At 37.3% G+C, this 13,710-nt stretch overlaps 1 protein-coding gene across 4 annotated transcripts in view; it reads right to left on the bottom strand.

Moving 5' to 3' along the window:
* The window catches only part of CPNE8 (copine 8), a 303,498-nt gene that overhangs the window by 205,564 nt on the left and 84,224 nt on the right, over positions 1 to 13,710 (bottom strand). For all 4 annotated transcript variants that reach the window (XM_024764161.1, XM_024764160.1, XM_024764162.1 and 1 more), the window contains one exon: positions 1,757 to 1,796. In XM_024764161.1, coding sequence (XP_024619929.1) covers positions 1,757 to 1,796 — 40 coding nt within the window. The remainder of the gene's footprint in view (positions 1 to 1,756; positions 1,797 to 13,710) is intronic.

The following is a 13,710-nucleotide window of genomic DNA, read 5'->3' as shown; positions in this document are numbered from 1 at the left end:
GGGCACTTGAAAGTCTATGCCCAGTCAGTGTTAGGGAGGTCATTTTCCCTATGTACACAGGATGAATAAACAGAGAAACTTGGTCTTCAGAGAGAAACAGAATCTCAGAGAAAAGCCATAGTGAAAAGAATATGTGGCTTTATTGACTGAGAGAGAGAAACAGAGAAAATAGCTGTCTCAGTCCAACCCACCATGCCTGTTTCTAGCTGCAATTCCCATACAGCAAGTTACATGTCACATTTATGAGATGCTCCTAAATCCCTTCAATAAACCCCCTCCATGTGAGATAAGTTAATGCATTTTTGTTCCTTGCAACTAGATAATTTTGACTAGAAAATGTGGTTCTTTTTCTGATTCTTCCAATGAAGTTTCGAAAACTTCCAATACAAAGCTATGCAAATAAGTTTTAAATGTCTAACTACATGCTATAAGTCTTATCTTAAGGAGTAGAAGGGTATCATGGCAACTGCAATGAACTTTACTTATGGGAAGTAATGAGCTTGTTACAGCATTCTTTTCAAATTGTACAAAGACTAACCTTTGAATCTTTCTTCAAATGATTCTGCTCTATGCTCCATAACAGAAATAAATATCATACCTCCTTTAATGAAGGAAAAGATCAGTAAATTGTGATTTTTTTACCACCATGACCAGGCTTCCAGTTTTCCCAAATCACCTTGGGATCACCCCCTACATCCCCTCTCTCTTCTCTGAACTATGACATTCCCTGTCTGTAAACTACACAGGAAATTATACGTATCTAGATAGATAGATAGATAGATCGATCGATCGATCTCCACCTATTCTAGCTAATAGCCTACAAAAAGAGAAAAATCTCACCTTCTGAGCCTCTGGGCATGAACATTAGTCTGGCTGACCTCGCAACACTGGCACAGCTACCAATTTTACATTTGTATACTCAGATTTCACTTAAAACCTAGTTAAACCCCTTTCAGAATACTCTTTTCACCCCCATCCAGCCCTTCCTATTAGATATGGCCTAATTCCAAACTGGCCAATATTCCGTTGATAAAACCACCAGTGCTTAGCCAAAGAATATCACTCTCATCCCTCACTTCCCACCACCTCCTCTTTTTCTGCCTAACTCTGACACTGTTGCTGCTCCTGAACCTGGAAACTCCCCAGATAACAGTTGTTGCCTGGTGAGTAAATCTCTTAAGGAAACGGAATGGGAAGATCAGAGCCCAGAAAGGAAAAAAAGATAGTACGTGACTGGTGGATGGACTCCATGTCTGTGTTACTCATCTTGTACGCTCAGAAACTGCCATGGTACCTGGCATGAGGAGGTACTTAGAAAATACTGTTGAACAAATGAACTACAGGGACAGCAGAATAGCAAATCACTCTGCCTACACCCTAGTACTTTCCATTCTCTCAAAAGTGAAGACTCCCAAAAAGACATAATCTTACTATTTCATCTTCTTAACCTGATCCAACTTTGAACATTATAGGGAACTGAGATCATTTCTTTAAAAAAAACCAAATATAACAAATAAGTAAGATTAATCCATTTCACATACTGAAGATATCTTTCTTTCAATAAGCTTCTCCAAATGTTATTCTAGTGTTCTTTAAAAATGTTATTTATTTTCAATGCATTTATTACATAAGTTGTGGACATATAACCTTAATATTAATCAATCAATATTAATCAATCAACATAAATATCAATCAAATCATGATATTATAATTTATATTTGCAACCATCATAAAGAACATAAAAATATGAACTTACATGTTTTGACAAGTTGGGACTCTTCGAATCAACATCATACCTAAAAGATTAAATATAAAATTTAAATTATTTCCACAAAATAAAGTTAGAGAAAAATGTCAGTATATCCCCCAAAACATAAATAAAAAATGAATCAAAATTATATGAATAGGGAGAAAAACTTAGCAAATTTAGAAATTTCTCATAATATGTGGCCTGCATACCAAAGGTAGAATTCACAATCCCTGGGTGCTTTTATTTCTACAACTTAAGTAGAAGTCCTAATATTTTCACAGTCATGAATTCTTCTGCTCGATAAGACAAGTTTAAAATTTCCCTTTTCTGTGAATCAATAGATTCCTAATAGCCGTAAAAACTGAAATTTCCCTTTTAAAACAAGTGCGGATAACAGGCTATCATTTGTTATAATTACATTATATATAAATATATTATATTATATTATATCATAATTCTTATTTAATATCATAAATGTTCTCATTAATTTTGAAATTTGGCCAAAGTAATGACATATTATATTTCCCCAATCACAGAACTTGGGGAAACCACGTATTTTATGGAAAAAGAAATGTATTTATATAGGATTATTATATGTTCTGTTTTTGATCACTTAGTACTGGAAATAAATGATTTCTTAAGGAGATCCTGGAAAAACATCACCTACTGTCACTTTAGCCCCTTGTTTTAAAAAAATTTTTAGAAACAGAAAGGCTGTTAATAACCAAAACAATCTCAATTTACTGAATTCTTAAATAGGAAAATATTTGTACTGGTTCCAGTCTTTCTCCCAAATCATATTCCTTTCACATTCTTTGTGCATAGCTTCCTACCAAAAATTAACTGCCTTTTTTTAAAGGTTTAAGTCTTCCCTCTCACATAACAAAAATGTTTCACAGAGAAATGAAGCATCTAGTCAAAAAAAGGCAAAGAAAAAGAGTTCACTGAGTGTACTGATTCTGGGCAGAGGTGCACTTACTCCATAGCAAAGAATGTTTACCACAAACTGGCTTTAAAATTGTGTGATGCAAATACCTGCTTCAGAAGAATTACAAATTACTCTTCTTCACGTCAGGGAATTTTGACACTCTCAACAGCTGTAAACTAGAATTTTGAAGCAACAAATTGCCAACATCTACTGAAGACCTACAAATATTAGTTAAAAAATATTTTTCTTATTCAAGAAATTTTTCTTGTTCAAAACAATTTCTAAGTGTAAAATTAGCAACTGTAGCAATATCAAAGGTAAAACTCTGCTCTGCTGGCTCCTTCTCAAGTATCATCCCTGGAAACCATTTTCTATAAAGGGTTTAGTGTAGACTAGGGAGAAATAACATGGTATATTCAGCTCAGTTAAAAAAGCAAAAAGAAACGTATTTATGTTTTCATCACAAAGAGTTTAAGTATCCTCACATACAATCCTCCTTCATTGTCTTTAACAAAGCTTTTAATGCTATTACCTCAAAAATAGGTAATTTACAGCATACCTCTGAAGGCTTTAAATAATATGCTGGATTACAATGCACTTGAAATTACCATGATTTTTCTTCTAAGAGAATTTTCCTTCTAACTTTTCTAAAAGTATCACTGGTTTTAATCCTCACAAGTCAGAACATAAACACAACATTCTAAATAGTTAAAAATATATCTGTGTGCATGGGGGTGGGGCTGTGTGAATGTGGGTGTCTGTCTATGCTTATAAATGCCATAATCTCCTTAAGTAAAAGAGAATACACTGCAAAGCAGAAGTTCAGTAGTTTACCCCCAGGATGGTACACTTGTGCCTAAATGTACTAACAGCAATTTTGTAAACCATTTCATCCTGTTGTTGAAATCTTATTAGTAGACTACTGAATTGGCAGTAACTGATTTGAATGGCTCCTAAGGATTATGTTTTCTAGTGGAGGGTAACAGATGTTGACTGGAATTTTTCCTGTATTTCTGAAATTCCAACTAAGGTCAAAGCTGTAAACAAAAGATACTAAGTTTCTCTTCACGCTTAGCTCACAGATCCCATTGAGTCACTCTCATTAGGGTCAGACCCTTCTCCACAAAGCTTACTCATGAAGTGACAGGCTATTCCTTACTTCTGAGGGGACATCAGGAGGTTCTTTCCAATCCCTAAAGCAAGGTGAAGGGGAGCTCCAAAACCTAGGGTGATTGTATGAAGAGGAGAACAGCATCTGGTTTCCCTGCCACTTAAAGAACCTGCCTATAGGTCCATCCTAGGATGCCAATGGAAGAGAATGTTAGCTGACAGTGTTAGGAAGTGCCTTCTAAGAGCTGAAGAACAAGCAACAATGTCCTTTTGAAAGCAAGAAGGACCCTCTGGGGCTCCTGGGTATGGAAGCCTTTCCATTTCCCCCGGTTCTCATTTGTAGGGAACAGACTCCAGCCTCCATAAGCTTCCCTGAGTTCCAAAGGGCAGATTACAACAGTTGTTAATCAAGGAAGGGAGGGGATGCAGAGACAAGGGAGGAGCAGCAGAGAAACAATAGTGCAGCCTTGGGGCAGGGCCCTGGTTCACCCTAAAGGAGTACACATAACAATATCTTTAAGCTCTTTATAGGATTAAAACTTCCAAGAAATGGAAGATGTTGGAATTATTCATTCCGGAGAAGACCACCTGAGGCCAGATTAAAGGAATCAGAGAAGCACATCAATAGATTACCTGAGACCAGATTAGAGGAATGAAGGCCTTGAACACACACTAATCTTATCAGGAACCCCACCCTTGAATCCTTGCTATAAAACTCATCAACAAATCTTCCCAGGTTGGGACACAACCTTTCAAGAGCAGCAGCATTCTGTGTCTCCCTTTGCCTGGCAAAGCAATAAAGCTATTCTTTTCTACTTCACCCAAAACTCTGTCTCTGAGATTTGATTCAGCACCACTGCACAGCTTTTTAGTCCCCTTGATATGTGACCCCTGTGGCCAGTATCCTCTAAGGTCTAGGCTTTGTAGAACCCACATATCTGCCTCCCAACTCCCCTAGCTTTCTGCTCTTCCACTCCCCTTCTCTCCTGCAAGTAGTTATGATAGAAGCTCCAAATGAGGGGAGAGAAAGTGAAGAGTTTTGGATTAAGTTTGAGATTAAAGTTTTAAAATGAATAGTACATAACTATTAACAAAATGAGATGGTTCTGATAAACAAAAGTGATTGAAAAGTCATGCAATTAGACCTTGGCATTGTTAAGGTAGCCCTTAACCAATGGGAAAAACTGGAATTGGCAGTGTTGGGACAATTATTGGAAAAAATAAAGCAACATATTTTCCCCCAAAGTGTTGAGAATCTTCAAAACTAGATTATAATAACATAATACACTCCATAATTATCACCACCTGATTTATCAAGGAGGAAAATCATCTACTAGGTAAGTCAAACCTACACTTATAACTCCCTTGTTGTTCTAGGCTAAATGGAAAAACAAGAGCAAAAAGAATTATATCTGATTTCTTACATTCTCCTCACATACTACATAGTGATACAGCTACCCACACTTCTTGCTCAAAGACATTTCTGTACAGCTGTTCTGCCAATAATAAAATTTTCAACTATGACAACAAAGTAATTTATAAAGTACCTATACTATTATAGGTGTAACAGTTATATAACAAAATAAATAAAAGTTTATGACTTTATCTGTGATATATACATAGCATGATGACAGAAACCATGTCTCTTTAATGAGTAAGTACACATCAAATCAAAAAGGCAGGAGAATTTTACAACTCATAGCTGATAAACTAATCTTAAAAATATCTCAGGCAAATCACCATAACAATAATTGTGGATTAATAAGAACTTACAGGAATTTGGGCCACTGCTGCCAGGAATCAGGAATACATATTCATTCATTTTCTTTCTCTCTCTCTCTGACTACAATTTTCTATCAGCATTGAAAGTTAACTAAAAATACCTCCCCAAAGCCATTTCTCAAACCTTCCATAATATGCAATTGTTTAGATGTTGTACTTCCAAAGCTTCTTTTTTATTGTTTTCTAGAATTTTGTAAAATCAATACACAGGTTAACTAAATAAAACACAATTCTGAAAACCATTTACACCTATCTGTTGGCCAATGTAGACTACTGCACTATTCAGCACTGCTGTTCCTTCAAAGGGACATGTTACTGTAAACATGTTGGAGTATTTGTGGTAGTGCTCTGAGTGATGCACATTGGGATTACAGGTGATTTTACTGACTACTTTATCCTTTTCTCATTTCCTAAATTTTCTACAATGAACATTTTCTCCTAGGACTAATACATTGCTAAGACAAAATTAAAAAACTAATCATAGTTAGGTACAATGGATAAATAGGTACTCATAACTAGAGAACAATTACACTGTTCTTCACATTTATTTAGATAGATATGGTGGAAAAATCACAACGTTTAAAAAAAAGAAAGAAAGCCTGCTCTCCCAGGTTATATGAGATACTTACAAAAGTGCGAAATCAGAAGAAATTATTTAAAGTGATATCAAAAATAGTACATAAACTAAGAGAATATACTTGTTACTTTTCTTGACAATCTTCTCCAGGTATCCCCTTCTGTGGTCCTAACTGTCTGAATTTTTTAGAGATCATATAAAATTGAAATAATATTATTTGACTCAAATTTCTGAAATTAACCAAATACATTCAAAAGTTTAAATGATAACTTATTTAACTCAAGTTTGCAATATGCTTTCACATTTCAAATATGACACAATTTCTATGAGAAATCCTGTAAATTTTAGAAAAAAGGAAAAAGCTGAAGAAGTTAAAATATATCATTTACCTACATTAATTTGGTACTTTATTTCTTCTTGTTACACTATGATAAAATAATACAACATGTTCCCATTCTAATCAAACATACTAATTTCCTATATATTCTTACTTTTGCTTACTTATATTAAATATATTCCATTACTACATTCACTGTGCAGTAGAACACTTCAAACATTTACTTTCATCAGTATTAGATAACCAAGACAAAAATAAAAATTCCTCAGTCCAGGCATTATTTATTCTCTTCATAAAATTTTAGACATTCGGGCTTTGTACAATTAAATTATAAACTATTTTATGCAAAATTTAATTCTGTATTGGAAAGCACAGATCCAATGAACATGTTAATTAAACTATCCAGGCCTCAGTTTTCTCATTTATAAAAATGAGATTGGGGCTTCCCTGGTGGCGCAGTGGTTGAGAGTCTGCCTGCCGATGCAGGACATGGATTTGTGCCCCGATCCGGGAGGATCCCACATGCCACGGAGCGGCTTGGCCCGTGAGCCATGGCTGCTGGGCCTGCACGTCTGGAGCCTGTGCTCCGCAACGGGAGAGGCCACAGCCGTGAGAGGCTTGCATACCGAAAAACTAAAATATATATATATATGAGATAACTCTGCCTCAGAAATTTATTGTATTGGTTAAATCTGTTTACATATAGCAATGATTCTATTACAAACTGTGAATAACAGCAGTAGTATTACTATCATGAACCACATCTTTTTGTCTGTACTTACAAAACTTACTCTCAAACAGTATGAGCTTCCATAGTTATTTTACTTAGTTTATAAAAAACTGGAAGGTATTAGTAACAAACATATTAAACCATCTAATCATTCTTTTCTTCCATATTTCCACCAGTAAGCGTGCTGAAGTTTTGTTTTTTTTTTTAATTCCATGAATCACATACAGTACAATATTACTGATTTATCACAAAATATTAGAGAAATACGTTGTTCTATCAATGGCCTAACTTCCTTCCTACCTTTAAGTCTTCCTTGTCCATGCCAAGCATACCTGGTGAGCTTGACAAACATGGTATAAGTATCAGGTGCTTCACGAACCTAATATATTCTCATTTGAGTCATTAGTTTGTCAAAGTAACTCTTGAAATGGCATTTGGTAAAATAGACATAATATTTAAATGACTAACCAACACCAAGTTCAGTGGAATTATATTTTCTTACCTGGACACTCCTTAAAATCCATTAGCTTCCTTAGTCTCATGTTCAGTAGAGATGAGCACGTGACCACCACTCTGTGTACAGGTAAATCATTCTTTACCTACTTCTCTCCAGAATGACCTGACCAGCTCTTAATTTTTGCTCTCTGGTCTACTGACTAACACGTGATTGCTATCATACTTTTTAGAGCACCATTTTCCTTCCTTTCCTTCTACTAAGGCAATTCTATAATAGCCACAATTATGAATGTGAAATGACGTGGACTTAAGAAACCAATACCAGGAGGGCTAAAATTAGACAACAGTGTGGGAAAGTGGGTGAGTACCACAGTTCACCTCTGTGGAACAAAAACTCAGTAACTAATAATATCTTGTAAACAGACTGACTCCAGATTCTCTGTGGATAGGGAGTTGAACTTAAAGATAATATTTTAATATGTCTGATTCAGCATCAAAATAAAAAGAATATAAAAAATTCTAGCTTTATTCCAGGGAGAAGATGGCAGAAGAGTAAGACGCAGAGATCACCTTCCTCTCCACAGATATATCAGAAATACATCTACACGTAGAACTGCTCCTATAGAACACCCACTGATTGCTGGCAGAAGACCTCAGACCTCCCAAAAGGCAAGAAAGTCCCCACGTACCTGGGTAAGGCAAAAGAATAAACAGAGACAAAAGGATAGGGATGGGACCTGCACCAGTGAGAGGGAGCTGTGAAGGAGGAAAGGTTTCCACACACCAGAAGCCCCTTCACGGGCAGAGACTCCGGTGGTGGAGGGGGGAAGCTTCAGAGCCACAGAGGAAAGCACAGCAACAGGGGCGGTGGGCAAAGCGGAGAAATTCCCGCACAGAGGATCAGTGCCAACCAGCACTCACCAGCCCAAGAGGCTTGTCTGCTCACACGCCGGGACAGGCGGGGGCTGGGAGCTGAGGCTCGGACTTCGGTCGGATTCCTGGAGAGGACTGGGGTTGGCAGCGCGAACACAGCCTAAAGGGGTTAGTGCACCACAGCTAGCTGGGAGGGAGTCCGGGAGAAGTCTGGAGTGGCCGAAGAGACAAGAGACTTTCTCTTGCCTCTTTGTTTTGTGCTGCATGAGGAGAGGGGATTAAGAGTGGTGCTTAAAGGAGCTCCAGAGACGGGCGTGAGTCACGGCTATCAGAGCAGACCCCAGAGACTGGCATGAGGCGCTAAAGCTGCTGCTGCCACCACCAAGAAGCCTGTGTGCCAGAACAGGTCACTATCCATGCCGCCCCTCCCGGGAGCCTGTGCAGCCCGCCACTGCCAGAGTCCCGTGACCTAGGGACAACTTCCCCGGGAGAACGCACAGTGCACCTCAGGCTGATGCAAAGTCATGCCGGCCTGTGCTGCCTCAGGCTCGCCTGCATCCATCCCCCTCCATCCCCCCAGCCTCAGTAAGCCAGAGGACCCAAATCAGCTGCTCCTTTAACACCATCCTGTCTGAGCAAAGAAGAGATGCCCTCAGGTGACCTACACGCAGAGGCGGGGCCAAATCCAAAGCTGAACCCCAGGAGTTGTGCAAACAAAGAAGAGAAAGGGAAATTCTCCCAGCAGCCTCAGAAGCAGCGGATTAAAGCTCCACAATCAACTTGGTGTACCCTGCATCTGTGGAACAGCTGAATAGATGACAAATCATCCCAAATTGAGGAGGTGGACTTTGGGAGCAAGATATATTATTTTTTCCCCTTGTCCTCTTTTTGTGAGTGTGTATGTATATGCTTCTGTGTGAGATTTTGTCTGTATAGCTTTGCTTTCACCATTTGTCCTAGGATTCTGACCGTCCAGTTTTCTTCTTTTTTTTTACTTTAAAAATTTTTTTCTTAATAATTATTTTTTATTTTAATTATTTTATCTTACTTTATTTTATTTTATCCTCTTTCTTTCTTTTAATTTTTTTCTCCCATTTATTCTGAGCCATGTGGAAACAGGCTCCTGGTGTTCCAGCCAGGCATCAGGGCTGTGCCACAGAAGTGGGAGAACCAACTTCAGGACACTGGTCCACGAAAGGCCTCCCAGCTCCACGTATATCAAACGGTGAAAATCTCCCAGAGATCTCCATCTCAACACCAACACCCAGCTTCACTCAACAACCAGCAAGCTACACTGCTGGACACCCTATGCGAAACAACGAGCAAGACAGGAACACAGTCCCATACATTAGCAGAGAGGCTGCCTAAAATCATAATAAGGCCACAGACACCCCAAAGCACACCACCAGACATGGACCTGCCCACCAAAAAGACAAGATCCAGCCTCATTCACCAGAACACAGGCACTACTCCCCTCCACCAGGAAACCTACACAACCCACTGAAGCAACCTTAGCCACTGGGGACAGACATGAAAAACAACAGGAACTACAAACCTGCAGTCTGCAAAAAGGAGACCCCAAAACAGTAAGATAAGCAAAATGAAAAGACAGAAAAACACACAGCAGATGAAGGAGCAAGGTAAAAACCCACCAGACCTAAAAAATAAAGAGGAAATAGGCAGTCTACCTAAAAATGAGTTCACAATAATGATAGCAAAGATGATCCAAAATCTTGGAAATAGAATAGAGAAAATGCAAAAACATTTAACAAGGACCTAGAAGAACTAAAGATCAAACAAGCAATGATGAACAACACAATAAATGAAATTAAAAATACTCTAGAAGGAATCAATAGAATAACTGAAGCAGAAGAACGCATAAGTGACCTGGAAGATAATATAGTGTAAATAACTACTACAGAGCATAATAAAGAGAAAAGAATGAAAAGAATTGAGGACAGTCTCAGAGACCTCTGGGAGAACAATAAACACACCAACACTCGAATTATAGGGGTCCCAGAAGAAGAGAAAAAGAAAGGGACCAAGAAAATATTTAAAGAGATAATAGTTGAAAACTTCCCTAATATGGGAAAGGAAAGAGTTAATCAAGTCCAGGAAGCACACAGAATCCCAAACAGGATAAATCCAAGGAGAAACACACCGAGACACATATTAATCAAACTATAAAAAGTTAAATACAAAGAAAACATATTAAAAGCAGCAAGGGAAAAACAACAAATAACACAGAAGGGAATCCCCATACGGTTAACAGCTGATCTTTCAGCAGAATCTCTGCAAGCCAGAAGGGAATGGCAGGATATATTTAAAGTGATGAAGGAGAAAAACCTACAACCACGATTACTCTAACCAGAAAGGATCTCATTCAGATTGATGGAGAAATTAAAATCTTTACAGACAAGCAAAAGCTGAAAGAGTTCAGCACCACCAAACCAGCTTTACAACAAATGCTAAAGGAACTTCTCTAGGCAAGAAACACAAGAGAAGGAAAAGACCTACAATAACAAACAAAAACAATTAAGTAAATGGGAATAGGAACATACATATCAATAATTACCTTAAATGTAAATGGATTAAATGCTCCCACCGAAAGACACTGACTGGCTGAATGGATACTAAAACAATACCCGTATAGATACTGTCTACAAGAGACCCATTCAGACCTAGGGACACATACAGACTGAAAGTAAGGGGATGGAAAAAGATATTCCATGCAAATGGAAATCAAAAGAAAGCTGGAGTAGCAACTCTCATATCAGAAAAAATAGACTTTAAAATAAAGATTATTACAAGAGACAAAGAAGGACACCACATAATGATCAAGGGATCAATCCAAGAAGAAGATATAACAGTTGTAAATATTTATGCACCCAACATAGGAGCACCTCAATACATAAGGCAAATACTAACAGCCATAAAAGGGGAAATCAACAGTAACACATTCATAGTAAGGGACTTTAACACCCCACTTTCACCAATGGACAGATCATCCAAAATGAAAATAAATAAGGAAACACAAGCTTTAAATGATACCTTAAACAAGATGGACTTAATTGATATTTATAGGACATGCCATACAAAAACAACAGAATACACATTTTTCTCAAGTGCTCATGGAACACTCTCCAGGTAGATCATACCTTCGGTCACAATCTAGCCTTGGCAAATTTAAGAAAATTGAAATAATATCAAGTATCTTTTCCGACCACAATGCTATGAGACTAGATATCAATTACAGGAATGATGTGTAAAAAATACAAACACATGGAGGCTAAACAATACACTACTTAATAACGAATTGATCACTGAAGAAATCAAAGAGGAAATCAAAAAATACATAGAAGCAAATGACAACAGAGACACGACGACCCAAATCCTATGTGATGCAGCAAAAGCAGTTACAAGAGGGAAGATTATAGCAATACAATCCTACCTTAAGAAACAGGAAACACCTCAAATAAAAAACTTAACCTTGCACCTAAAGCAATTAGAGAAAGAAGAACAAAACAAGACCAAATTTAGCAGAAGAAAAGAAACCATAAGGAGCAGATCGGATATAAATGAAAAAGAAATGAAGGAAATGATAGCAAAGATCAATAAAACTAAAAGCTGGTTCTTCGAGAAGATAAACAAAATTAATAAACCGTTAGCCAGACTCATCAAGAAAAATAGGAAGAAGACTGAAATCAATAGAATTAGAAATGAAAAAGGAGACGTAACAACTGACAGTGCAGAAATACAAAAGATCATGAGGGATTACTACAAGCAACTCTATGCCAATAAAATGGACAACCTGGAAGAAATGGACAAATTCTTAGAAATGCACAACTTGCTGAGATTGAACCAGGAAGAAATAGAAAATATGAACAGACCATTCACAAGCACTGAAATTGAAACTGTGATTAAAAATCTTCCAACAAACAAAAGCCCACGACCAGATGGCTTCACAGACAAATTCTATCAAACATTTAGTGAGGAGCTAACACCTATGCTTCTCATACTCTTCTAAAATATAGCAAAGGGAGGAACACTCCCAAACTCATTCTATGAGGACACCATCACCCTAAGAACAAAACCAGACAAAGATGTCACAAAGAAAGAAAACTACAGGCAAATATAACTGATGAATATAGATGCAAAAATCCTCAACAAAATACTAGCGAACAGAATCCAACAGCACATTAAAAGGATCATACACCATGATCAAGTTGGGTTTATTACAGGAATGCAAGGATTCTTCTATATACAGAAATCAATCAATGTGATATACCATATTAACAAATTGAAGGAGAAAAACCATATGATCATTTCAATAGATGCAGAGAAAGCTTTCGACAAAATTCAACACCGATTTATGATAAAAACCCATACCATATTAACAAATTGAAGGAGAAAAACCATATGATCATTTCAATAGATGCAGAGAAAGCTTTCGACAAAATTCAACACCGATTTATGATAAAAACCCTGCAGAAAATAGGCATAGAGGGAACTTTCCTCAACATAATAAAGGCCATATATGACAAACCCACAGCCAACATCATCCTCAATGGTGAAAAACTGAAAGCATTTCCACTAAGATCAGGAACAAGACAAGGTTGCCCACTCTCACCACTCTTATTCAACATAGTTTTGGAAGATCTAGCCACAGCAATCAGAGAAGAAAAATAAATAAAAGGGATCCAAATCGGAAAAGAAGAAGTAAAGCTGTCACTGCTTACAGATGACATGATACTATACATAGAGAATCCTAAAGATGCTACCAGAAAACTACTAGAGCTAATCAATGAATTTGGTAAAGTAGCAGGATACAAAATTAATGCACAGAAATCTCTGGCATTCCTATATACTAATGATGAAAAATCTGAAAGTGAAATTAAGACAACACTCCCATTTACCACTGCAACAAAACCAATAAAATATCTAGGAATAAACCTACCTAAGGAGACAAATGACCTGTATGCAGAAAATTATAAGACATTGATGAAAGAAATTAAGGATGATTCAAATAGATGGAGAGATATACCATGTACTTGGATTGGAAGAATCAACACTGTGAAAATGACTCTACTACCCAAAGCAATCTACAGATTCAATGCAATCCCTATGAAACTACCACTGGCATTTTTCACAGAACTAGAACAAAAAA

Source organism: Neophocaena asiaeorientalis, unplaced genomic scaffold (assembly GCF_003031525.2).
Source record: "Neophocaena asiaeorientalis asiaeorientalis breed wild unplaced genomic scaffold, Neophocaena_asiaeorientalis_V1.1 scaffold329, whole genome shotgun sequence".
Taxonomy (NCBI): Eukaryota; Metazoa; Chordata; class Mammalia; order Artiodactyla; family Phocoenidae; genus Neophocaena; species Neophocaena asiaeorientalis.
This window is presented reverse-complemented; position numbering and strand designations above follow the sequence as displayed.